General features: G+C 35.2%; 1 protein-coding gene and 1 long non-coding RNA gene across 38 annotated transcripts in view; one reads left to right on the top strand and one right to left on the bottom strand.

The window, feature by feature from the left end:
* The window catches only part of ZNF532 (zinc finger protein 532), a 112699-nt gene that overhangs the window by 41846 nt on the left and 43903 nt on the right, over window positions 1-26950 (bottom strand). For all 36 annotated transcript variants that reach the window (XM_007487521.3, XM_056824506.1, XM_056824522.1 and 33 more), the window contains 3 exons: window positions 21931-24296; window positions 10066-10247; window positions 4439-4615 (listed from right to left, as the gene is read on the bottom strand). In XM_007487521.3, the coding sequence (XP_007487583.1) occupies window positions 4439-4615; window positions 10066-10247; window positions 21931-24276 (2705 nt within the window). In that variant the 5' untranslated portion in view covers window positions 24277-24296. The remainder of the gene's footprint in view (window positions 1-4438; window positions 4616-10065; window positions 10248-21930; window positions 24297-26950) is intronic.
* LOC103093734 (uncharacterized) overlaps window positions 1-26950 on the top strand; it is a 41094-nt gene that overhangs the window by 3742 nt on the left and 10402 nt on the right. The window contains exons 2-3 of one of the 2 annotated variants that reach the window (XR_464700.3): window positions 6952-7021; window positions 17271-17410. This is a non-coding gene — a long non-coding RNA (uncharacterized LOC103093734). The remainder of the gene's footprint in view (window positions 1-6951; window positions 7022-17270; window positions 17411-26950) is intronic. The other variant, XR_001628832.2, reaches the window with a different exon arrangement.

The raw sequence follows: 26950 nt of genomic DNA, 5'->3' as shown, positions 1-26950 counted from the left end.
CTAGGGCTGGTTCTCAATCCACTGAGCTACCCAGCTGCCCCCTAAAAACAATTTTTAACAGAACTATCCTGTGTTGTTTTATGAGGAAATCCTACAGAGAAGTTTGTAAAGAGAATTCAAAGATGAGTTTAAGAGAACTTGAAAGACTTTCCTGCAATTATTAAAGAGAAGACAGAAAGATTAAGATGCTTAATAGACTTTATTAATTGAAATTAGCTGAATGATTCGAGACTGAATAACCAGACAAGTAAAGAAGTCATTTACTGAGATACTGGAAATTTGAGATGACTTGGGCTTTGATATTGGTCACAAAAATGTCTTTTATTAATGCTTCCATTTGCTAATAAACCTCTCTCTGAAAAAATTAATGTAGGGGGCAGCTGGGTAGCTCAGTGGATTGAGAGCCAGGCCTAGAGGCAGGAGGTCCTGGGTTCAAATCTGGCCTCAGCCATTTCCTAGCTGTGTGACCCTGGGCAAGTCACTTGACCCCCATTGCCTAGCCCTTACCACTCTTCTGCCTTGGAACCAATACACTGTATTGACTCCAAGATGGAAGGTAAGGTTTAAAGATAATATTTGCTTTATTTGGTTTCCAGGCCCAAAGTTGTCCATACCCAATTTGAAAGACCTGTTACCATGCCCCCTCCCAAAGGTACATAAATTAAGGACGTTTGCGCCTAGAACTAAGAGCAGAATCTGGAGGATAAAGTGCAAAATTCCCTTTAGGATTTGCCTCCAGCCTTACTTTAGTGATACAAATAGCACAAAGCTTCAAATCAAAGATCAATTTACTTTATGACAGAACCACAAGATTCAAGGAGCTCTTTAGAGGTCATACATTCTATCATTCATCTTCAGGCAGAACAACACTTAAAATACCCCTCTGAGACTGTCATCTTTCAGAGCTCTAATTCTATAGCCTTGCTAAGAAACCAACTTTCATGGCATAAAGTTCTCTCTTATTCATAACCCAAATCACTTTATCTGAAATTTTTTTGTCACTTTATCACATTTTTTTTGTATTGTCATCAATAAAAGGAAAAGAGCTACCTATCCTCCTTTATAAGTAATTAACCTGAATACAATATGCTATCATATACCTGTGGCTTATACATTTTATGGATGCTTCAAGATCACAGTTTTGTTCCTGAAACTTGGAAGACTTTTGAATCTTTTTCTCACTAACTTCAGTTAGTACATACAAAATGAATTCAGAGTAATTTTAGTTATGCTGAAGAAAAATGTAATGAGCAGATTAAGTTATAAAAAGAAATCACTAGAAATGTACATCAAAACCAAATTCAATAATACCCCACTTCCTGGCATAAGGAAATGACTCTAACATTAAAAAAAAAAGTTTGGTTTTTTCCCCCCAATCAGCACTTGCATTTAAAATTCATGCTGTATAGACAATTTAGACTATGAAGTATATAGCAGTTTTTGCCAATTCTATATTAAATCGATAAAGCAACAATATTTTATACTGCATTGAGGCAATGGCCTAGTTAATAAGAAACTTAGAAAAAGATGAGGGATCAAATCTAGCCTATTAATATGGTAGCTGTACATGGTTCTTAACCTTTCAGTGCCTCAGAGACCTTCTCCAAGACTATAAATTGGAGAGTTGATGATCTGAATCAATGGAGGAAATTTCCACACTGCAAATGTCAAACACCAATAAAGTGACAGATCCAGACCTCTCCCTATTCATATGATAGAAACATCTTGAATTTATAATCAAATGCATAATATTAATAAATAATAAAACACTGATCCCTAAATTTTTTAAAGGGGCATATGTGTATTTGTTTCCTCCATCAACTTATTATCTTATATTTGGGGGAAAATTATAATGTCCCACTAATCTGGAAGGCAGACTCTGTCAAATTCAATCCTCCAAAACACAGCTCCAAATTGGAAGTCAATGAAGAAGGCTTTTTGGTTGTTGCAAAACTCTCATACAAAGGTACATAATTCCTTGAGCTCTCATTCAAAAGTTTTCTATCTCTTACTTAACATAATTTCAATAAGCTCAAATATGTGGTGGAATCACAAATTAGAAGAGTATTAAGAAATTGTTGTTAGAGAAAATCCCCCCCAAAAAACATTTTTGTTTTTGTATCTGTAGTACACAGAAGGTATTTAATAAATGCTTGTTGACTAATCAAATGACTGCTTGAATAACATGGAAGGACATGATAAGCTGAAAAGTAGACATATGTTGCCCTCTACTCCAAAAGCAAATATCCATAATAATAATCCTATACCACCAAGCATACTGTTTTATTTGGAAAGGGAGCATGATACCATGGGCCTCAGAGTTAGGAAGACCTGGGATTAGGTCCTGCCTCCAACACAGACCAGCCATGTGAGCCCGGGAAAGTCAGTTGACCCAGACAACTCTCTAAAGCTATAAATTGTAGAACAGTTGCCAGTCTGCATTGGTAATTTCCTCTCTAGCAGTGAAATCATAGGTCTGGACCCAAATTTAAAATAAAACAAAGCAAAACCCCAAAAGGAGTTCATTCCAAACAATGAAAGTGAAAAGCTTTGACAGTCAGTGAATTAAGTTTCAATTATCTAGAAAACATCTTTCTGTGAAAATAAAGAATTCCCAGTGTTCATGGATAATTGAGAAGTTAACTATAAAATTACTTGGAGATTGCCCATAATTTCTGGATACAAAGAGATAGAAGCATGTACTTTTAGTCTTCTTTCTTCCTTGTTGCACCAAAAAAAAAAAAAAAAACCCAAAACATTTTGTGTTTGCTTATCAGGGGGTCAGAAGGAACTAAATCTTTGCCTGTCTTCATGAAAATTGGTTTCTGCCCTCACAATGCTCATGGAGCCTATCTCCCAAAGAACTATCAGACTCCAGATGTTCCAATAAGAGTGGATGGTGTTTTCAGGCATGTAAAAACATCAGGTGGTTGTGTATATACTACATCTCTTTTAATTGAACAATAAGATTGCAGGGATGCCTAAGAGCCTCACAGCCACACAGATGGCAAATTAAGCATGGAGGTGATTTTACTAACATCTAGAGAGATAATCGAAGGTCAATTTCTATTAACTGTTCTTTTGCCAACTTTGTATTGAAGTAGCTTTTCTTTACCTAGAATCATATAATTTGAGAATCAGAATGGATGTCTCCCATCTAGTCCAAGCTATACACGAGGAATCCCTAATTCCCTAGTCATCAGGGAATGACCTGATGGTCACTCAATGACCAACCAATCTCTGAAGACCATCATAGAGGGAAATATACCATCCACACAATTTTTGGACTGTTCTAATCATTAAGAAGTTTTTCCTTACATCAAACCAAACATACCTCTATACCACTCCTTCTTATATACTCTAAGATTAACCAGAACTAGTCTTCTCATAATACAGCTCAGTTTAGATTGAATCAGAGTATTACTGGTCAAATTATGTCCCTCAAATACCTACAGTAAAAGTCCAACATACACAATGATTAGCCCACAAGATATCTGTCCTATACTGAATACTTGTGTGATAAAGGAATTTCATTCTACTTCTTCCAGATACCTCTCATGATGACTTATATATGATTTGTAAAGTATTCTGATTGATTTGGACACTCTATACCAAGGATTATTAACCTATTTTGTGTAATATGCCCCCTTTAGCAGGCTGGTTAATGCCTGTTAAATCTCTTCTCAGATTAGTACTTTTAAATCCTTTAAATTAAATACATAGGATTGCAAAAGGAAATCAATTGTATTGAAACAAATTTTTTTTTATAAAACCAAGTTTACAAACCCTAGGTAAAAAGCCCTCCTGCTATATAATTATAGGGATGAACCTACCATAAAACACTCATAGCAAGTACTTTCCATTGTTCTTTGTATGTGAAAATTTAAATATGGATTCAGCTTTAATCATGTAATAAAATAAGCAATTGGGATATTTGAATGGGTAAGACAAAGATGAAATGAGAACCTTATCAAAAGTGGGCAGATTATGAAATAAATTTAGTAAGAAATACTCCACTCCCACTGCCCCACTCTCTCCCATTCTCTCTTATTAAGGAATAATGAAAAGACACCAGATTAGAAATTCATCATTCTGTAACATAAAAGGTATAGTTAAAATATTCTCTTTCCTATATTATGTACTGAAGGAAATTTAAAAAAAAATTTTTAAAAAGGAAAGGAGTAGGAATAAAAAGCTGCTTGTTTGCTATACATTTATGAAGAGTATATATATATAACATATAACATCATTTAAATTCAACATTCAGGGAAACATTAATTAGCTAATTCATTTAGCATGTAGCAAAATTATTCACAATGTGCTAGATTTCATGCTTCAATAACATATCTTCAAATATCCTCAAACATATTTAGCAGTTATAACATCTTTCTATAATTAAAAAGTTGTGAGAAAAAAATCACAAATGAATATAACTTACTTTGGTTCTCCTATCTTAATGCCAGGATGTTGTGTGTAGGCATGTGAATGGGTACTTGGAGCAGATTTAAATGCCATTGGACAGATAGGACACTTGTAGAAAACTTCACAATGAGAACCTTGGATGTGAGACTTCAGGGCTGCCACATCAGAATACACAACATTGCAATGTACACATCTGTTTAAAAAAAAAAAGGAGCATTAATAGAACAGTTAAATTAATTCCAAATAAAAAATGAAGTCACCAAATCATTTTTAAAAATCAAATGGTGTATTTTGTCTTTTTAGATATTTAAAGATTCTCCATGTTATTTTGTTTTTCTTTTGCAATAAAACTTTTTTTGAGCACTGAGGAATGCCAAAGAAACCAGAAACAATAAATATTCAAACAGTCCACTTCTCACACAGCTCTAAATTTTGTAAGGGCAAAGAACCAGAGTAAGGTAATACTAAGGGACAGATCTAGTACAGTTCAAGATACAGAGGCAGCTTGATGTGCTGAGCAGAACCCCTAACAGGAGCTGAATTGGAATCTTGGCTTTGTGAATTCTAGCTGCATGATTATGGTAAATCATCTAATCATTCTACGCCTGTTTCCTCACCTGTAAAATGAATATATGGCCTCTAAGGTATCTCCCTTCTACTCTAAATCCTAGGATTTTGTTAGAAATCACTGTGTTCAAGGTGATTCTTGTGTTAGAAAATCACTCTGCATTGTGGGTCAGTGCTATGGTACTTAGTTTTCTTCCCATTCCTACAACCCAAATCATATCCCCAAATTGTTAGGGAGAGGGGAACCCATATTATACTACAAGGTGGCCTAGGAGACACTAGGCAAGATTTCCAGACATATATATATATGAGCTGCTAATATGTCAAATTATTTGTTCCACAAGTACAGAAAGATGTTAAATAAAGTTAACCTTTCACTATTATCTGGCTTTTATCCACAGGGAAAAAAATTTATTTTTCATTATACTAGTCCAATTTTTGGTAAGCATTTTAAATTACTTAACTGTAGCCCTGAAAAAAAAAATCAGTATTCTTAAACATAATCTTGTTTCCCCACCTCCATGACATTATTTTTTACACATTCTCTCTTTTATACTTGGCTATCTGTGTTTTTTCCTTCAGGATCATATCTTCTCTAACTGCTAAAATTCATTCAAATCACTATCCTATCTTACAAATTTTGTCTTTACTTACACTCCCCCTTGCTTTTATTTTCATTCAAGATCATTTCATTCTTATTACTGCTCACTCTGGCCTTTATCTGACTTGAAATTTTTCTTTTCTAAGCCATCAAGACATTCTGTGAAATCATCTTCATTCTGTCAACATATGTCATGTAAAACTTCTCTTACTCAATTTTTTCTTTTTATACTATAGGAGTAGTATTATATGAAAAGTATTATTGATTAAGCATAAATCTTGTTGGTCGTTATATCCATTATTAATAATAAAGTCTGACCCACGTGAACTAGCCTTTGGGGGTAGAAAAACAATGTAAGCATACTAAAAAAATCTTTCTGGTTTGGAAAGCACTAGTAGTGATTGTAATGTGGTATAATGGAAAGAGCACCCCTTGGATAGGTATGATAAGGAGACCTAGGATCCTTCAAGTCCCAGTTATGCCATCAATGCATTGTAATGGCCTTGAGCAATTCACTAACCTTCTTTATAGCTTGATTCCCTTTATTTTTTTATTTATTATTCCCTTTATTTATCTAGCTGGACTAGATAATCTTTAAGATCCTTCACAACTCTAAGAATTTACAAATGCTATGAATTCAATGATTCTAAGATTCAGCCAATTCCACTATTATTCATGAATTTTAAATATTGCTAAGATTTGCTTCATGGTATGATAAAACACTTTGTTGTGGGACAAAGTTGCTTCCTGAAGGCATGTTTACTTACTATACTGACATTTTCAGAAGATAAATGTCAAGAATCACTAGAAAAGAGGTCTTGGCCAAAGCCACATACATTCAGGGGCTCACTCAAGGTACAAACTGATGGCTTTTAGAATTTCTCTCTTCAAGAAGAAACACAAAAGTAATAAAAATAAGTTCTCCATGTCTTTGCTCTGAATCTTTCTGAATCTTGACAGAAACAAATTTGAATAGTGGCTCTTAAGGAATCTTCATTCTCATGTAATCAATATATCAAAACTGTAGAAAAGGGTGATTTAAAACAAGGGAGTAGGTGGCATATGTAAAACTTGAAAAAAATTCAAATTAGGTTCATATATGTTGAGAGACAATGTGACATAGTGGGGAAAGTGCTGACCTTGGGAGTTAGGGGATCTAGGTTAAAATCCCACCCCCACTCCCCCAAATCGCTATTTAATTATGTGACCATGAGTGAGACATTCACTTAGAATCTCAGTTTCTTCATTTGTAAAATGGGGATAATACTACTAATGTGTCCTATCATAGGAAATTACAATAAGTAAAGCACTCTTAAAATCTTAAGGAGCTACATAAATATGATCTGTTATTCATTTTTTAGACATGCTTGGTAGCCGTGCCAGGAGACAACATACAAATAACACACTTGCAGAATGATGAACAATGAAGAGGTAAATAAAAATAATGTTGTTAGATAAAATGGAGCTCCAATGAGATAGAATAATTTTTCTCCTCTGATGTAAAGAAAAGATAGTCCCATCTACAACTAAAAAAGTGATATTTAGAAATAAAAGCAGTCCAGTGTTGGACAAATGGGAACCTGTGGGGGGAGGAACAATTCTCCAACATGAGCTGAGGGTGGGGGTGGGGGGTTAGTCCTTTAAAAAAAAAAAAGATATCTGGGAGTCAAAGTATCTTTAATACTAAAATCAATATTGGAGTATTTTTGAGTTTTTAGACGCTAAACTACATGGAGCACATGAGATACAGAATTACAACAGTGTTGGCATAAGAAAGTAAAGTCATAAATAAGGACTGAGGGAAAGGTGCTGTGATATTGTTAGTGAGATGACCATGGTAAGATTTTTGGGCACAGATGAAAGAAAAGGAAACTTTGGGTTTCTGAGGCTACAGAGGCAAAGGGATAATCTGAATTAAGAGAGAAAAACAGGACACAGACCTCAGCCAGAGGAAGATCCAGTTGCTCACCAAATTCTCTTCTATCTATGAATCACTTCATGAATCTCAAGTTGCATTGTGTCAGGTACCATCAGAGTAAAAAGAGGGCATATGTTTAAAGGGTACAAAGATACAGTCATTCCACTGAAGAAAGTTTCTGTGTAAAGAAAAAGCCACCAGAAGCAAATCCAGTGTAACATGTGGACGGGAACTTCAGGCACTTAGATGACCAACACAAGAGATCCAACGGTCATTTTATATTAGCAAACACAAGATGGACTGGGAGAACTGGGAGGAAACAGTCTTTATTACAAAGTCCAAGTACTAGCCACCAATAACCACCACCATGCAAGCAAAGTTGAAAATTATTTATTGCATTGCCTGGGAGGGGGAGTGGAGGTTGGAGGTATGGCAGTAAGAGAGAGTATATCTAGGTGTTAGTAAATAGTCCAGTATGTTCATAAGTATGTAGGCAAGAGTTTTAGATATGGTAAATCAAAACTTCTGAAAATTCTGTGATTAAAGAGGAATAAATTTTTTCCTTTATAAATGACATCATGTACAAACAGTAGTGTGCCAGGGCTGGCTCAGATGTCTCAAAAAAGTCAACTACTAAATTTTCAGAAAGAGCAGTTTGGAAATTAACAAAAACTACAAATCAGGGTTCGGCTTATTGCTATATTTGATTGTTTAGGCTTAAGAGAGTGATGAACAAAAGTTAATAATGCAGATTAAACTTAAAGTATGTCATGATTATTTTTCTGAGAGCTAAACATTTATCTGTATATCCCATCTACAAACTATATTGTAGAGAAGAAATGTATATACTATCAGTCCACAGCCTCGGGTTGAGACATAAAATTTGCATTTTAAAAATTTACTAAAATTATATTGAAAAAGAATGACCTTTTTTCAAATAGCTTGAAAAATAAATAGGGGGTTACAATTTGGGGTCAGAGAGTTATTTCTTTCAGTCTGCTCACAGGAATCATTTTGAGAATTAGAAATTCAAATCAGTTAATTCTACTTTACATTAGGAATTCATTTTAACATTTTCTACTTCCAACATGTTCCAGACACATTAAAATCTATGGGAAAATGTTTAAAGGTGATGTCTATTAAGAAATACTAAACCTAACAGTAATCATCAAAAGTATCTGACAACTATCAAAGATTGTTTGATGTTTATGTGGCTCTTTTGTTAATCTTTATAAAACATAATTATGCTGCCTTAGAAATATGCCTTTCTTTATAGCAATCCAATGGTTTTCATAGCAATTATTTTGTTTATATTCTAGAAGTACTGGTTTGGAGTTAAGGCATCACTACTCCAATTTTATGGGTTGAGACTTCATGAAAAATTATTATGTGACATTCAAGTTGATGGCAAAGCCAGAACTAAAAAACCTAGGTCTCCTGATTTCTAGCCCAAAGCTCTTTCCACAAGATACTGTATCAGGCTTTTGTAGATGATAGTAAGGCTGTAGGTAAATAAGAATGACAGTCTAAATGTGGGGCAAATCTAATAGTTTTAGAGATAAAGAAAGAGGAAAGGCTACTGTAGATTCAGAGTTCAACTACAGGCAAAACCAAAGTCCCACAAAATTATCCCATTATAGGTACAACTTAATTTTAGTGCATTTAAGTAACAAAGCTCATACTAATAAAACCATCTTTGAGTATAACACTTTGAATACAAGAGCACCACACATACACAATACTTATTTTATGTTTGTTATAAAATACAGTAATACCTCTATTAACAAGGAGGGTGCATTCTATAATATACTTTGTTCAAGTAGCATAAATCAAAAAGTATAGGAATTATTTTGTAAATATCAAATGCTAATTAAATGTGTCAGAAAACAAAACTACATCTGGGCATTGTGGAGCATTGGAAGGAGTTAACTTTAGGAATTTGGGGAGGGGAATTGTGCTCTTCAAAGAAGAAAAAGAAGAGAGATCTACAAAGGTGCTGTCCAGTAGGATGGGCTTCAGGACTGCAGCCTTTAAGAAAAGACCAGTAGGGACATAGATCTTTTCCTTGTTTAATGGGAGGTAAAGCAAAAGAAGATACTCTATGATTTAAGTGAAGAAGAGAGTCTATATCAATATGAAAAACAAAGAATAAAGGGAGGATACTTAAGAAAAGCTTCGCCAACTTAACCATATTGCCTACCATCAGCTCTGTTTATCTCTGGCTATGCTCCACAAAGAAGTTGAGTGCTGAAGTTTAGTCTGGTTTAGTTTGTTTGTTTTTGCACAGCTGTACATCACGCATTGCTTAGCAAGAACATTGTCACTGAGCCACAAGGTGCACACCAGGGCTTAAGGCAAAGAAACCTTGTTCCCAGAGGATCCGTTAATTGAGGTATCACTGTATACCAATGAAAACTGATAATTCAACTCAATTCAATTCAACCAACCTTTTTAAGCACCTACTACGTACAAGGCACTGTGTGCATGGACCACTCAAAATGAGATCTAATAACAAACAAATAAATATTACTTGCACACAAGCAAATGACATACTGACCGAAAACCAACTCTCCGAGTATAGTGCAGACAATTCTTGGTGACATGGGTCTGGAAGTGGACCGATCTGCAGATTGCCCCACACTCAGGGCACGTATATGGAGATTTGTGCTGATGGATTCTCTGGTGTGATGCAAAACTGCACTGGTTAGGAAGCAGCATCTGGCAGATATTGCATGTCTTCTAAATAAACCAAAAGGGGAAAAAAAAGTTTGGTCCCACTATGTATTTTCTAATCTGGAAAGAACTTGTTAAACCTCAAAAAAATACATCTATCATTTTAAATATTATTATTACTGAGGTTAAGCCCAAGGAAAAGTGCAAACTAAAGAATTAAAAATTAAACATGTCACTCCCTAACTTGTGAAATGCAAAAACATATCATTTATTCAAGTCAAACTAAAAATGGAAGCTAAAGAGTATTATTAAGCTTTACCTAGACTTCCTAATTCTTTTAGTTGGTGCCACTTGCTTAATATTATCTAAATACAACATTAATTTTTTGTTTTAACAGTGAGGAAAAAGCACTTTACCTACAATTAAAGGTTAAAGACTAAATTTTACTAATACTTAGACGGTTAAAAGTTATGCTTATTTTTTAAATGTAGACTTGTAACTTGGCAGTAGTCATAATCTCAGCCACTTTTTTTCCTTCAAAACACTATAAACTTTAGGCTAATGCATTTTTCTGATTTCTGTAATTTCAGTAACATGAAATCTGAAATATGGGAGTGCCGAAGAACATCCATACTAATTAGTTGCTCTTTTTTCCCCTACACCTAAATAGGCCTTTAAACTGAGAAAGACCTTTTAAAAATTGTTCTTATAAGTAATTAAGATGTCTGATATCAAGGTCAGAGATAAAATTACAAGGTAAACTAAAATCACTAAATTCTACAGAAAACCTTTAAATGGCAAGACTGTTCACATATAAAATAAAAATATATGAGTCAGTATGAAACTGTCTTTAATTTTAAAACCTATTTAAAGCCAAAGCATACAAATCCAGGATTAAGCCATCCTCTCTCATCGATAAATATGAAATAGAAATTGTATATGGGATCATAGATTTAAACTTTGAAAAGATCTCAAAGGTCAACTGGTATGCCATTTAGCAGATGAGGAAACTACGCTCAGAGAGATTAAATGATTTGCTTTAGGTGACTTGGTCATAGTTAACAATTGTGAGACAAGAATTGAACCTGGATTTTCCTTACATTAAACCTAGCACTCTAATCACTGTAACACACTGCCTCCTATATACAAAGTGAAAGCTTTCTAAAACAGCTAACACAATTTGACAAATGTATTCCCTTTAGTCTTAAGTCTCAAACATGGATCCTTCCAATTATTTTATTCATATGTCAAAGAATTTGGAAGTGAAAAAACAATGTTTGCTATGACTGGTCAACTTTTGGCTTTTAATCAAGTCTCTCATTTAAATTTCAGATTTAACATAACCACAAAATTTTATAGTCTAAAAATAATATGCAAATGAATTTTATAGTTTTCTCCAGAAAATTTGGTTTGATGGATAGACAGCTGGTCTCAAAGCTAAGAAAACAGAAGTTTAAATTCTAACCCTTAAATATATTCTCCATGTTCTCTGGGCAAATCATTTAACCTCTTAATATTTTCGTAAATTCTCTAAGACTATAAGTTGCATCAAAGAGCTGACCTGCATTGTTAGAGGGAAATTTCCTATACTAATAAATCTATAGGTCTAGTCCCTTTCCCTTTGGCCTTAATGCTTTTAAAGCTATATTTTAAATTTGTTAAATACCAATTATCATCAAAGAAAGTGCCCAGCATGGCATCAAGGAAAACCCATGTTCAAATCCAGCCTCAGACACTTACTGGTTGTGTGACCCTAGGCAAGTCACTTAATCCTGTTTGCCTCAGTTTCCTCATCTAGAAAATGAACTGGGGAAGAAAATAGCAAACCACTCCAGGATCTTTGCCAAGAAAACCCCAAATGGGGTCACAAAGAGTCAGATGTGACTGAAATGACTGAACAATAACAATCATCAAAGGAAGAGATTATAAGGACCTTATAGATCTAGCTATCTAATTCAATACTCTCTGTATAAAGATGCTCAAAGTCACACAATGTGAAAAAAGGACTCCCATTAATAGTGTCTATTGTTACATAATACTTCCTACCACAAAGCAAGGATGTTCCAGATAGTTTTTGAGATACAATCCCATTAAAAAGACGATTGCCTGTCTATATAAACACAAATAAACATACATGCAAATTTACTCATCAGGATCCTGTTTATAAATTTTTCTTTTAAAAATAACCATTTGTTTCTCTGAAATAAAGTCTTCTGCCTTCCTTGAAGATTGTTCAATGCCTAGTACTGAGTGGCAATGATTAAATTTCCACAGTAAATTATTTTCTTGAATTGTCCAGGGTTGAGACTATCAATATTTTCAGATACTAATCTCCAGAACAAAAGTACAGGTCTTACTTAAGCTAACAAAGGGGTTATACTTTCCAATATAGAATCACAAATCAAATTTACTGATGGTTTTCCTCTTGCAAATCTGAGAAACATAAATATAATTGTGGGCTTGTGGGTCAATAGGAAAGATTTGATATTTTAATAATGAATCTTATTAACAAATGCCAAAGCCATTCTTTTGAAGTCAGACAATTCAAAAAATTTACTTTTTTCTGAAATATTAAGATTCTTTACACAAAAAGTTTTCTGTTTTGAAAAATGTGAAAAATGTTTCTATAGTCTGTATGCTCATTTTGTGTTCATCAAGGTTGTTCAGATGCCAATAAGCCAACAGGGCAGAAAAGAAATGGGACAGGAAAAGACATGGTCGACTTAAAACATCCTGCATATGGGGGCAAAATGAGCTATTGAAAAATTAACTTTAAAGAAGAAAGATTGGCCTTTATGTCCCTCTCCACCAAAAATTCGCATATAGCTGCATTTTAAGTTGCTTTGAATCCTATTTTTTATTTTTCTAAGAGATTTATATCCTCTCCTTCAGCAGGAAGATGACAATAATGGGCCAATAACATGGCTTATAGAAGTCCCAAACTCAAAACAAGCTAACCTGATCATCCTTTACATCTAGGGCATCTTATAGAATATTTACAATATTTCTTTATACATACATACATATAGACATGCACACAGACCATATTTATTCACATATTTCTCCTCTTCTTCATACTTTCCTTTTTTCCCACCACCAATTTAAGGAAAATGATTAAGTTTTCTCCTTTATTCCTTATATCACATCTTTACCCCCCACCCCACCCCCACAAAGCTGCCTTTATCACAGTAACTGTCCAAAATCCCTAGAAGGCCGAATAAGACTAAGGATGTTTAACTTGGCTTATCACTTTTAGCACATAGAGAACCAATTCCTACACCAACTAGGAGGTTACTATCTAGATCAGGAATTCTTAACCATGGGATCTACAAAGATAAAAATATATCACTGTATTTCAGTATATTTGGTTTCCTTTATAACTCTATATTTTATATATTTAAAAACCATTATTCTGAAAAGGAATCCAAAGGTCTTCCCAGGCTGTTAAAAGTCATCCATGACCAAAAAAAAAAAGGTTAAAAACTGCTGATCTCAAAGTTTAATATGAATTTTTACTCTTGTTTTGTGGGGCAATAAATCTCTTACTGAGATAACACTCACAGAAAATGGTGATGTATTTTCACAACAGCCAGCACTGAGGGAAACTATTCTGCTGACTTTCCTGATAAAAGTTTTAATTCAAGGCACTGAATGGCACATATGTTTTGGTAGGAGTTTCCAAGGTTTACATGTTTTTCAAAGCCCTATGAAATTCTGATTAAGTCCGCTAACTACTCATGATTCCCCTTGAAAAGACTGGAATAAATTACTTCATCATTTTCATCATTTGTGTAAATGGCTCATTATCTTTTGGACTATTTGGGTATTGCTAGGAATAATATATAACAGTGAACAAAAAATAAAAGCCAGGGGAAAAAAATCACTCTATTTATTAGGAGCAGCTAGGTGGCACAGTGGATAGGAAGTGGGACATGGAATAACTTAGTCATGTAGTCTAAGTCTTTAAACCTCTTTATGCCTCAATAACTTATTCTGTGAAATAATAGCAGCTACCCCATAGAATTGTTCTGAAGATCATAAGTTAACATCTGTACAGCATTTTGCAAACCTTAAAGCACTATATAAATGCGAGCTATTATTATTTTTGTTATTATTATTATTAGCAGCAATACCTTTTCTGCACTTATCAAACCTTCATAGCTTTGGCTGTCCAGGGAACTTCTTGTGTCTATAGCTAGGTAGTCAATCAAGAGAACATGATATACTATGACTGCTGGGTTTCATTGTCAGAAGGATGTGCCTGAATCATTCCATATCTCTGAGCTCCTTCTCTCCATTCCCCACTCCCAATCACACTTGAGTACCAAAATACTTTCCTGTGATGGCGGAAGAGAAATATGCAAGTAAATGTGGCATTTCTTTCTTTCTGCTGAGAATTCCAAAATGGACCTTCCCACAGCATATGCCCAAAGTAGACTATATCAGGCTGAATGAATATTTTAATCAGGGATCTAAAAGTCACAGACTGATAATTTAATATGATGGCCCATAAAATTAATATATTGGTTCTGTTTCCTGACTGGTCAGGCACTCTATCATGTTACATCTGATTTTAACAGATTTTATATACTATTTTTGTTTCCTGACTTACTTTTTTATTCAATTTCAAAATAAAAACACAAAGCATTTCAAATTTCATTCTCTTGATGGGTACAAAATGTATAAATTTAAAATATTTATCTATCATTTCAAAGGCAACTGTAATTTTTTAAAAGAAAATTTTATGGCTAGGAGAAATGCTTTTAGATTTTGACTTATTTTGTCACAGGCTCAATTAAGAGCAAAAGCCTAAGCAGAACTCTGTTTAAAATTATCTTACCACATTTATTGAGCTTCAGAACCAATGCCACAATTTATCTTTTGCCATCTATGCATTAATAAGTAGCAATATAAAAGTGGAGAATCTGGAGTATTCTTTGATAACATAAGAAAACGGCAAAAATAAAACTTCTTATTCCAATAAAGATACATATGGATTTTTTCATATTCCTTCCAAAGCATCTTTCTTTGCAGCACTACAAAAGAAAATCTAAATGTTATGCCACAGAAAAAGCCACAGACCAACCATATGAATTATCTTTGAAATGATTTTTTAAAAATAGTTTACAGTACTAACAACCCCGCACTTGCAAATCCCCACCTCCACTGTTAGTGTGGGCCATGATTTGGCTACCCACATACAAGGTAGAAGAAGTGAAACCCTACTAGTTTTTGGAAAAATTCTGCTCTCGAAAACTCAGGTAGTGGCTAGAATTTGTGATTATTTTTCACAAAGATTAAGGACAGACAGTGAATTTTTTTAACCCCAAACCACCCTAACGTCAACATTTCAGTTTGATGGCAAATATATAGTCATTATGGGATTACAAAGGACTAAAAGTTAGGGGAAGAAAAGAATGGCGACAGAAAATGAAATGACATTTTTTGGTCTATTGTGTTTCTAGCTCATATGACACAAAGACCAAGTGATATTTGCACATTAAGCCCACCATGTTCAACTTCAAATGCAACAACAGAACCTTTAAATTCTTTCACATATGTATATTTTGGAAAAGAAACAGTGTTTCTTGGAAATTCTCCTTATCTCCAGAATGCCTAGTCTGAGAGATTTCCTAATTTTTTAAGCAACAAAGAGTAAGACTTACCTTTTTTTGAGTTAACCTATCCTGATGAAGTAAAAATATGAAGTTTTGTGGTTAGCTTTCCTATTCTACATGTTGCCCATTTCAGTCGTTATAATGACTTCTTATAAACATTTTAAATAAAGGGGATTTCACTAAGTCTATACATCCTAGAGCTTTACAAAGTAAATTTATCTGATATAAAAAAAGCTTTGAGATATAAAGGTTTAGGTTACCTAATTTGATAAAAAGACATTTTCACATTCATTCTCAAGAAGGCAGCCATCATCAGAAGGTGCTGTATACAAACCTGCCATCTCCTCAGTTCCAAGTACTAGGACCTTTTCAGATTGATCATCTTTGACAGTAGTCAGTCAGGTTGGCTACTGTTGTGAAGTAGGTCTTCCTCACTTCATACTTTCACCTCAACTTGCCTGCTTCTGCCTTCTCTTTCTACCTAAGACCTGAGAGTGGTACTAGGGATTGGATGCAAAAGTCTGAGGGAGATAACAACCCACTGCTGCTTTATAAACCTGGCTGGTAGACACACCAGTCCACAGTTCCAGCGCATGAAGAATTCAGGACAGTTGGTTTTTTCCTTGTCCATGTACATCAGCCTGCACTTGTGCCTCTAAAAACCATCTACATGTTCAACTCTAAAGCTACTGAATATATTAAACTCGAAAAGATCCAAAGGCATTAGCATATAGTACAGCCTTATCATTTTACAGATGAAAAAAACTAAACTCTAAAATGGGAGATTGTGACTTGCTCAAGATCACATCCCAGGCAATAAAAGTCAGCTCCCTTCACTATCGACTCTTCCTTCCAACAGCAGACTAGCTTCTTTAAATGTCAAAATCATAGAATTTTAGAGCTAGGAGAGACTTTAGAAATTCACTGTGCAAACATGATTTAATCAGTGGGTTTAATGGAAATCTTTTAGTCATGATCAATTTAGCCAAAAGTTTGATAACACATTCTTAAATATCAGCTAGTTTCCATTAATTATCAGCAACTTTGTGTTTTTATTGGCTGCTCTACTCTAAGGTTTATTATTTAAGTGCAAGCTGCTGTTCTCATTAAAAACTTTCTAAGAAATTTTAAAATAAAAGCATTAGGCTGAAATTATTCTTCATAATTATAACATATCACATGTTGTTTTAGTAAAATTTTAATATATCAAAAAACATTAGTAAGGACAGCAGTCATCAGTTAAGCAAATTTAGAGATTTATGACAGAAGTCATATACAAGCATAATCTATTGATTTTCAGATTAGTGAAATGCAGTATGTTCTAATAGAAAGAGTCATGTTGCAAACTAGATCTGGATTGTAATCCCAGTTCTGAGACTAACTGACTTTGTGACTTTGAGTTAAGTCAAAGACTCTCTGGATCTCTCAAACTTTTAAAATTCTTTGATTCTGTATTCAAATATCTCCACAGTAATAAAGAATTCATCAAATGCTGTGACTAAATAGACAAATCTGGATGTGGGCCAGGGAAACAGTGTGAGCCTACAAACCTTAAACATAATATTTTAAAGATTTAGAAGACATAATTAGAAAATGGAATAACAGGAGGAGGTAAGAAAATTAATCTCAACTTGTACTAATCTATATCTACAGTTTTATTAAAGAAATTAAGTAATGATATGCCAATGTACATGAACATTAATTGTTATAGCTGACCTCAACTCCCTAATGCTGCTTTGCAATTTAAATAAAACACCAAAATATTTATAAAAAATGCTTTCTTCCTAAATACAGAGCAGACCAAAATCTAAAGACTAGTTCTACTAATTTATTCCTTAAAAATAAACTCACAATTTTTAAAAAACATGGCAAAATTTAAGAAAGGAAAAAACTCTACAGTTTAGGAAATATGAGTTCTCCCATAAGAAAATGAAGAAATCTCCAAAGAAATTGTAGCAACTTAAGTATACCCTTCTCTGTATTAAGATAACAACTGGATTTCAGCCCAGGTAGGGTCAACATGATCCATAATTAATGTGCACAATTTAGTTGAGTACCTGTTGGCTGAGTCTATATAAGAAAAGTATTTCTAAACCACCCATGTTGTCTGGCTCAAAAATATTTGGGTTTGTTTTGTTTTGTTTTTACCATCTGTGTCAAAGATGAAGTAGCTTGAGAACCAATCCATAAAAGGCCAATCATGAATTTTTCTGCCTAAAAACTCCCCCTTTGCTATGGCAGAAATGCTATGAAATAAATGTGAAGAAAAGGTGGCAACTACATGCTTTGGTTTATCAGCTGCCAAGATGCTGGTGTGTTTATTAGGTAGACCAATCTACTGAGTATAACCCTGGTTTTGATACCAACATTTCAGCCTTAAATCTGTTTTTTTTTTTTAATTCCTAAGTTCATGAGAATTCAAAATATCCTAATCATTCCATTTTTAGCTCTTTTTCAAAACTATTATGTGTACCTGATGTCATTCTAATTTCTGAGTCATCTTTTAGCTCTCCTCTGGGCCATTAATAGCATTTCACAGCTCTTTTATTGCGCATTATGTCTAGTGTTTTGTTTAATTGTGTAACACCTTATTTCTCAAAGTTGACTGTAAGTTCCATGAGGAGAGGAAATATTTTATATAGTTCCTGCTAAACCCTCTAGAGTCAGAAAGCATTTCATCCATGGTAAATGCTCAAAAAGTATTTGTTACTTGACAATGAATATTAAGCATCACAAAGCTGGCTTTTTGAGTATGGTTTCTGAAATAACAGATTGTGTGTTTTGTCCTCAAAACACTCAACATTAGTCTAAATAAAAGTGGAGACACCCATCATGAGAAGACTGGTTATCCCACAACTTTTTCTTATTTTTTTAATTTTTTTTTGGCCACAGCAACTTGTGAAGACCACCTACTACAGAATAGAGAGTTGGAAATCTGTAGTAAAAAAAATTTCACCAATAAAAATGTGCATCTTTCAAAGTATGGAAGTACATGTCTGTATGTTACCTATAGACATAGAAGTATACATACATGTATATGTGTGTACATATTCTGAATTAAGGTTAATGAGGGACATGATGGTTTATTATATAAAGAATTCACCTTACAGTAGGGAAGAACTGGGTTCAAGATCTACTTCTAACTAGCTAGGTGACCTTAGGCAGCTCAGATATGTCTCATCAATCAACTCTTATCTAAGACTATAAACATTGCAGAACAGTTACTTATCTGCATTGGTAGAGGAATTTCCTCACCAGGAATTCACTGAAACAATGGAATCACAGGAATGCAGAGTGAAATAAGCAGAACCAGGAGGTCAATCTATATAATAGTAACATTGTAAAAATGAGTAGTTTTGAAATAGTTAAGAACTTTGATCAATGCGATGACCAAACATAATTCTAGAGGAACCAAAAGAAAGCATGCTATCTATTCATCATCTAGAGGTAATAAGAATCAGAATACCTGATGGGACATACATTTGGGGTATGGCAATATGGGAATTTGTTTTGCTTTGACTATGTTAATTGGGGAAAAAAGAAAAATAAATAATAAAATAAATAAATGTTGATTGGGGGAAATTAAGTTTAAAAAGAGAGAAAGACAATTTTCTATTCTTAAATAAATCCTTCCTTAATCCTGACGTTTACCATCGCTCTTGATTCTCCTCTCCTTTTCTTGCCAAAGTTCTAGAGCAGGGGTCTCCAAACTTTTTTACACAGGGGACCAGTTCATTGTCCCTCAGACCACTGGAGGGCCAGACTGTAAAAAAAAAAAACTATGAACAAATCTGTATAGTGCTGTCTGGGATAGCGGAGGCTGCAGTGCTGGTTGTGATGGGCCTCTCACACCTTGCACATACTCATCACCGCCATCAATATACCCAGCAGCAATATACACAGTGCAGAATCCCCTCCCCCAGATCCCGGCTCACCATGCTGATGTCTTCCATTGTGCAGCCACATAATCATTTGCGCAGTGCCTCGTTCTCATTCAGTTACTCTTAGAACAAGGCGCTATGCAAAGAATTATGTCACCAGAAGTAGTACTGTACATGAGTGATGCTGCGCTTTGAGGCGCCACCACACTCCAGGAGCACAGGATGTGGATGCATCCTGTGTTCCTCTCACTGACCACCAATGAAAAAGGTGCCCCTTCCAAAAGTGTGGTGGGGGCCAGATAAATGGCCTCAGGGGGCCTCATGTGGCCCACGGGCCGTAGTTTGGGGACCCCTGTTCTAGAGTCATAACATTGGAGTTTTTTAGTACCTTACTAGCTATTTACATCTTAACACCCTATAATCTGCCTTTAACCACATCACTGTTTTGAAACTATTTTTACCCATGTCACCAATGAACTCTTTAACTGCTAAAAATAGTGACTCTCAACCATAACATTTCATTTTGTTTGTGAAAACCTGTAACGTAAATTCTCCTCGTTACTTCTTTGAATCTTTATGTTCTTTCAAAGTACCACCTTCTCCATGAAGCTATCACTGATTGCCATTCCTTCTCTTACTCCACTTCCAGTTCCTATTGAATTTCTTTCCAATTCCTAAAAAATTCCTCAAATTTACTTTTATTTCCTTATACGTGCAAGTATTATATCTTCTCAGTAGAATGCAAGCTTCTTAAAGGAAAAAGATTATATTTTGTCTTTTCTGTTCCTGGTACCTAACTCAAAGCAGGTTCTTAATGTGAATTTGACTTTTTTTAAAATTGGGTTTAACTGGGAAAATCTTGTATTTGTTAGTGTAGGAATAAGGGGTAAAATTAAGAGGAAAGACTTTTTTGTGTGTATGTGTCTTACCAAGTCCCCCTAAGATATTAAGTATGTCAACATGCTCACAAAGAATGGGAGGGAAAACAAAGAGGATAAAACCAAAGTTAATACATCTAAATTTATCACCTTTTAAGATAAAAAAAAATTCTGTCTTTTTGAGGAAGAGGTAATAGGGTAAGAGGCTAACCTGACTGAAAGAATTCCAAGTTTTATCACTAGAAAATCCTAGGATATGACTACATAATTCTCTTCATTTTGACCCACTGATCTATCCTAGTCCTCTATAAAGGCTCACTATTGGTGACAATTGGATAAAAGAAACTTCAAGAATGTTTTCAAAATTTAAAGGCTGAATTGCCAATATATACAGAATATTTCTGAAATAAACTAGAACCTCTCTTAATAAACTAACTTTGGGGAAAGAGGGAGAAAAAACTTCCAAATGATCTTAAGATGCTTAAAAAAAAAAAAGCAGAATTTTTAACTTTGGCAAGGAGAAGCTATCTTAAGCTTACTACATTTTGTCAAGTAACTTTAAAAATAATACATAAATACTCACATATTTTAAAAAGCTAATCTTCATTGATCATGCAGACTCATGGAGAGAAGCAGCATGAAATGAATAAAGGGCTGCCCATTGGGAAATTTATTTCACTAAATATCAATTCATACTTGTTAACTACCTTCCCCCCCAAAAAAGGCTTACAAACCCCAGCAGGCATTCCATTTAAATGGAAGGAGGAGTGTCACTTATTTCTAGATGAGATTCACTGAAGTGAAATATATTACTCTAAATTTACTTCCTGGCTATCATCCCAGACACACCATTAAGCAGGGCACCAATTAAGTGTATTTGACTGTACAGAGAAACTCCAACAGATACAGCTGAATGAACACAATAAAAATATCCAAAACTTGTCACTGATGCTTAGAATCTTTGACAGTGAATCTAGACCCTTAAGCCTATAGTATGTTGTGAAGAAAAGCTAAACTAGTTAAAACTCTCAGGTCAAATCTTAACCCATGTTTCTGCAATAAGATTTCCTTTTCTTACTTTATTTTACTTTAAACCTAAGATACAACTATTGTTTTCTTACTCAGTTGTTACACGAAGACATTAATTTGTTTAAAAGAATCAATTTCCAATTAGCATATAAAGCTATTTGTTCAATGTGGTTCATAACTAGATACGTTTTTTGCCTTTTCTATAAAAGTATGCATCTTATATTCCACTTTCCCTTATTTATCATGATTCAGCACCCCAAATCATAAATTCATCTTATTTCTATGGTACACATACTGAGATTCATGGCTGAAAACAACAAAATTTAAATATAAGATACTCTACTTGTCCACTTGTATCTGCAGCCTGCTGGAAATGTGTAGCCAATGACGTCTCATCTTGGAAAACTTCATTACACTCCAAACATTTTAGACTATGTCTACAAAGTTTGGATGGGTCTTCATCTAGAGGCATAGCCGGAACAATAGGCGTACTGGAGGGAGCTGAGATTACTGTCCCAGTTATGCCCGACTGAATCTTTGTTACATTATGTGTGCCACCTCCTGCAGAACTCGGAAGAGTAGATGATGTGGTGGAAGTATTGCTTGAAGGAGAAGCTATCATTTGATCTGCTGGGACTGGTTTTAAAATCAAATGGGAGCATTGCATCACAACTCCCTTCTCCTTATGCCCACGAGCGTGGGAAAGCAGGCTGCATTTGTTGTAGAAAACCAAGTTCTTTGTACAGTGGTTACACGTCACTTCGATGCGCACACTCCTCCGGTCGTAATGCTGCGTCAGACTCTTTTCCAGTGCAAAGGAGTCACCACATTCCAAACACTTGTAACCCCGGGTTGGTAACGTGATCCCCGCATTCGCCGGCGGACTAAGGTTTGGGATGTAAACGGGGACCGGGTTGACACTGCTCAGCACCTTGTTGAAAGCTTCTACGACAGAACTCTGCAAAGAAGACACCACTTGGACTCTAGACACCTTTTTTGGTGGCTGCGAGGCCGCTGCAGAAATTATTGCCTGCTTTATTTGTTGCTGAGGTTTAGTGAGCACTTGGCGGAGTTCAGAGGTGGCCTGGGCACCTTGAGGCAGGAGATTAAGGTTGGCAAGGTGCACGGTCTTTGGCACGAGTTTAGCGTTAGCAAGGCTGGATGCGGGCACCACCACTGTTTGCTGCTGAATGGCATTGGCAGCTTTGATGATGGCACTGCTGGCACTCTGGACAGAAGCAGCAGAGATAACGGTGGCTTTAACTGTGGTATTGTTAGCAAGCTTCAAATTAATCACTTGGGACCCCGCCGTCTTCACTGCTGAAACAGGAAGGAAGGCAGTAGCCACGGGCTTGATGGTGACCTGTTTGGGAGCCAGGTCTGCAGAGGAAACTGTGTTGGTCACCACGGCAGACTGGAGAGGTGCTCGTGGCGGAGAAGACAGGACGGTGGCAGACGTTGGAGAGGACAGAAGTGATGTCACAGAGGCCACCATGGAAGGAGTCTGTTCCGAAGGCTTTTTTCCAGAGTCTGGGTCAACTTCAGGCAAAACTCGCGTCACTGTTCGCTTGATTTCTCCAGAGGACGTCTTGATGGTTTTTATGCGGACTTTGGGGATTGCTGGCGTTGACCCTGCAGGAGAAGATGGAGATCCCTTGCTGCTGTTCTCACTGGACACACTCCTGGGGCTATCAGGTGGTTTTATAGACGGTTTTTTTGCACTATCGATAAGACTCTGAGACTCCGGGGACTTTTCAACAGCACGAGGACTATCATTAATTTCTTTTGGTAATGGAGAAGGTTCTCTTGAATTGGCCACTGGTTCTTTACACGTGTCCGTGGCAGCCTTTTTAGCACTAAGGGCTGCGATTGCAGCAATGCACGAGGAGAGCTTAGCTGAGGATTTTGCTTTTGATTGGGCTGCACTGGCAAGACTGGCTTCATTCTTCTCGGAGGTTAACTTTCCATCAAGCACCCTGTTGTCAAGCAACTTTTCAGAGTTTTCCTTCAATTTATCTTCCACTTTTCTAACTTTAAAGGGTTCATACACGCCCAAGGTTATAGAATTTGTTTCTGTTTCTCTCTTAATAACTTTATTTTTGTCTAAGGTGGTAGGAGTAGGAATTCCCGGCTTAATCAAAGTTTCCCCTCCAAGAGCTTTTAGTTTTTCATAGTCCTGTTGGGAAATAGATCCTGTCAATACATTTGCTCTGAAGTTTGAACGAATTTCCTCCTTATCAGGTGGGTCATCCACCTCTATTTTCTCATCCTCATCAAACTCTTCTGCACTTGAGATAGGACTAAACTGGTTGAAAGTGGTCTCTTTGAGTTTTACCTCAGGGGCTGGTCCCTCATCTTTCAGAGATTTTGCCCCATCTTTATTATAACTTTCCATTGTGGATGTTGTGAGGAACCCATTATGTAAACCGTTGCCTGTAGAATGATGGCCATCTTTATCTACTCCTTCTGAAGAATCAATGTTCCGGACATTTTTAACAATAACACTGACACCAACATCAGAGGATGACGGGGCATGTGAATCCTCGTCAACATGAGCATTCTGTTTGATGTGACTTTCATGTTCATCATGGCCAGACTCAATAGCTGCTTTAGGATCAACCATATCTGGGATGTCAAAGGCTGCAAGAAGATCATCAAAGTCTGGGGTCTTCATATCCCCCATGGTCATGAATGTGTTCAGAAGAGGTTCTGCCAAAATAAAAGAAAATGTCATTAGCACTTAAAAGTTTCAGTAGAATGGATTCCATGTCTTAATAAAAATTATACCAGCAAATTGATAACCATTAAATATAGTTTTTAGATATCCTGCCTCTGAAATTTGTATTGGGAAGGGCTAAACAAGTTGTGGCATATGATTGTCATGAACTACTACAACACTGTAAGAAAGAATGAGTAGCTTAATTTTTTTTAATGGAAAGACCTACATGGAATTATAAAAAATGAAATGAGAAGAACTAAGAAAGCATTATACATAGCAACAGAAATATTGTTTGAAGAATGATTTGTGCATGTCCATCTTCAGAGAACAAACTACTAAATAGAAACAAGTAAGACATCTTTTTTACATGTATGTATAACTTTTCTTGTCAAATGATGCCTTCTCTGGTACAGGAAGAGAAGAGAGGGAAGAAGAGAGATACTTGAGAACCTTAATGTAACAAATTAATTAATTAATTAAATTTTTAAAAGAAAAAAATTTGCCAGTTTTGTTACCTTGGACAAAGTCATCTGTGTGGGACTCAGTTTCTTCATTTATAAAATGAAAAGAGTTGAATTAAGTAGCTAGCTTAGTCTAGAGTAAAAAGGATGTGTATTTTTTTAATTAGTGATACCTATGATCAAAAATCCAAGGTGGAGGGGCATGTCTGGGAAGGTTTGTGATTTTAATTTCATGGTTCACAGTAGCATAGACTGAGCAAGAGCTTAAGGATTACCTCATTTTGCATTTTAAAAATTAAAGCCATAGACATAAAATGACTTGCCTGAAATGATGAAGGAAGTAAATGAAAGTATCAAGATTTGAACCCTGACACTAAATATTATTAACAACTATATTAATTATACATTTGTTATATAGTATGTAAATAATAAATAATTATGATTTAATTATTATAATTATTAACTGATCAAAATCTGCTATCACAATATCTAATAACAGTTCTGTTATACAACTGTGGTGTTCAGGCAGGTATTTAGGTCCTACTGTACCACTAATTCACAGTGGGAGCTAATTAGGTATGTTAAAACTCTCAGACAAGATGATCTACCAACTTACTGGATGCCTAGGTTCTAGAAAAAGAGAATAATTTGGTAGAATAACTGTAAAATGTAAAATCTGTCAGTCAAAAGCATTTGCTTCTAGGAATGTTACAAGAACATTTCAATTTTTACTATTAATTCTGCTGACAAAATGATCATTATTAAAATTTTCCAGATTTTCAAACAATATTAAATTTGACTCCTCATATGTTTGGGGCTATTGAGTTTAAATATACATGTATGTATGTATGTATATATATATATATATATATATATATGTTTTATATATATATAAAGCAAAACAATCAATTAAAAATTTCCATCATTAATGGAAGGCAGAAAGAAGTCAATATAACAGATGCAAAGGAATTAGAATAGAATTAATTGAGCACTATCTAGGTGGGTAGCTGGTAATGTAAATAGAACACTGGCCCTGGATTCATGAAGATCTGAGTTCTACCTCAAATACTCACAAACTATGTAAGCAAGCCTGGTTAAGTCACTTAACCTCTATCTGCCTCATATTCTTCATCTGTAACATGGAGTAATAACAGCACCTCTCTCCCAGGGTTGTGAGGATAAAATGAGACAATATTTGCAAAGTGCTATATAAACCTTAAAGTATTATATAAATTAATTTAGGTTAGCACTATATAGAGAAGTCTAAATTAGAGCACTGAGCTCGCAGTCATGACCCCACCCCCACCCACACCACCCCCGGTTCAAATCCTAGCTCTGGAATTTAAGTTTTGTAACTTTGGATAATGTCCAAGATTATAAAATTATTTGCTGTTATTCCTTGGTTATTATTGGGGATAGGGGGGAATCTAGTTCCCTTTTCTTTTTATCTTCAACTCCAGTTTTCCTTTTCCCCTTTAAATATCATCAGAATAAGTCATCTTGTTCCTGAGCAAAAGAAAAAAAAAAGTTTTCCTCCACCCTTTCTCTTTCCTATTAAGTACAAGTAGCAAGCTGACTTTCCACCTGCCCTCAAATTATCACTCAGCTGACAGAAATGAACTTCTGTCTAAATGGAAGCTGAGAAAAGCCCCTTCCATAATTGATTTTCAACATGTGAAAATGGACACACAAGAGGAGCTATCACTGTATACTTCTTGGCTAAAAGGGAAAGACAGATTAGGAGTTGCCAACTTTTTGTCAGGAGTTATTTTCCATTTCCTTGAAACTGTGAGACCATGGAGGAGGGGAAAGAGGATTTTCCAGAGCAAAGTATTTGGAAAGTGAACTATTTAAACAAGAGTTGGAGAGGGTGCTGATCATTAAGTCCCTGGATGAATAAGAGGAGGAAAGCCCAGCTTCTGAATATCCTTCGTTTTCCCCAATGTTGTAGTCCTAAAAACAAACCATAATGAAGCAACCACTAGAATAGAGATTCATCAGGAAAAGACTGGAGGTCTTTATCTGTTGCTTAAGGGATCACAAATCAGTTTGGCATTAAAGTTTATTCTAGGACTAAAATTCTATCATTTTCCATCCTCAAGACCTTAGGAGAAAAAGCATCAATAATGAAAAATTCACAAAAGAGAGTAAAATAGAGTTAAGAGGACACAGATAAAAAAAGC

This window comes from Monodelphis domestica, chromosome 3, assembly GCF_027887165.1.
Source record: "Monodelphis domestica isolate mMonDom1 chromosome 3, mMonDom1.pri, whole genome shotgun sequence".
NCBI classification, from domain to species: Eukaryota; Metazoa; Chordata; class Mammalia; order Didelphimorphia; family Didelphidae; genus Monodelphis; species Monodelphis domestica.
Note: the sequence above shows the minus strand (reverse complement) of the source record. Positions and strands in the feature narration are given on the sequence as shown.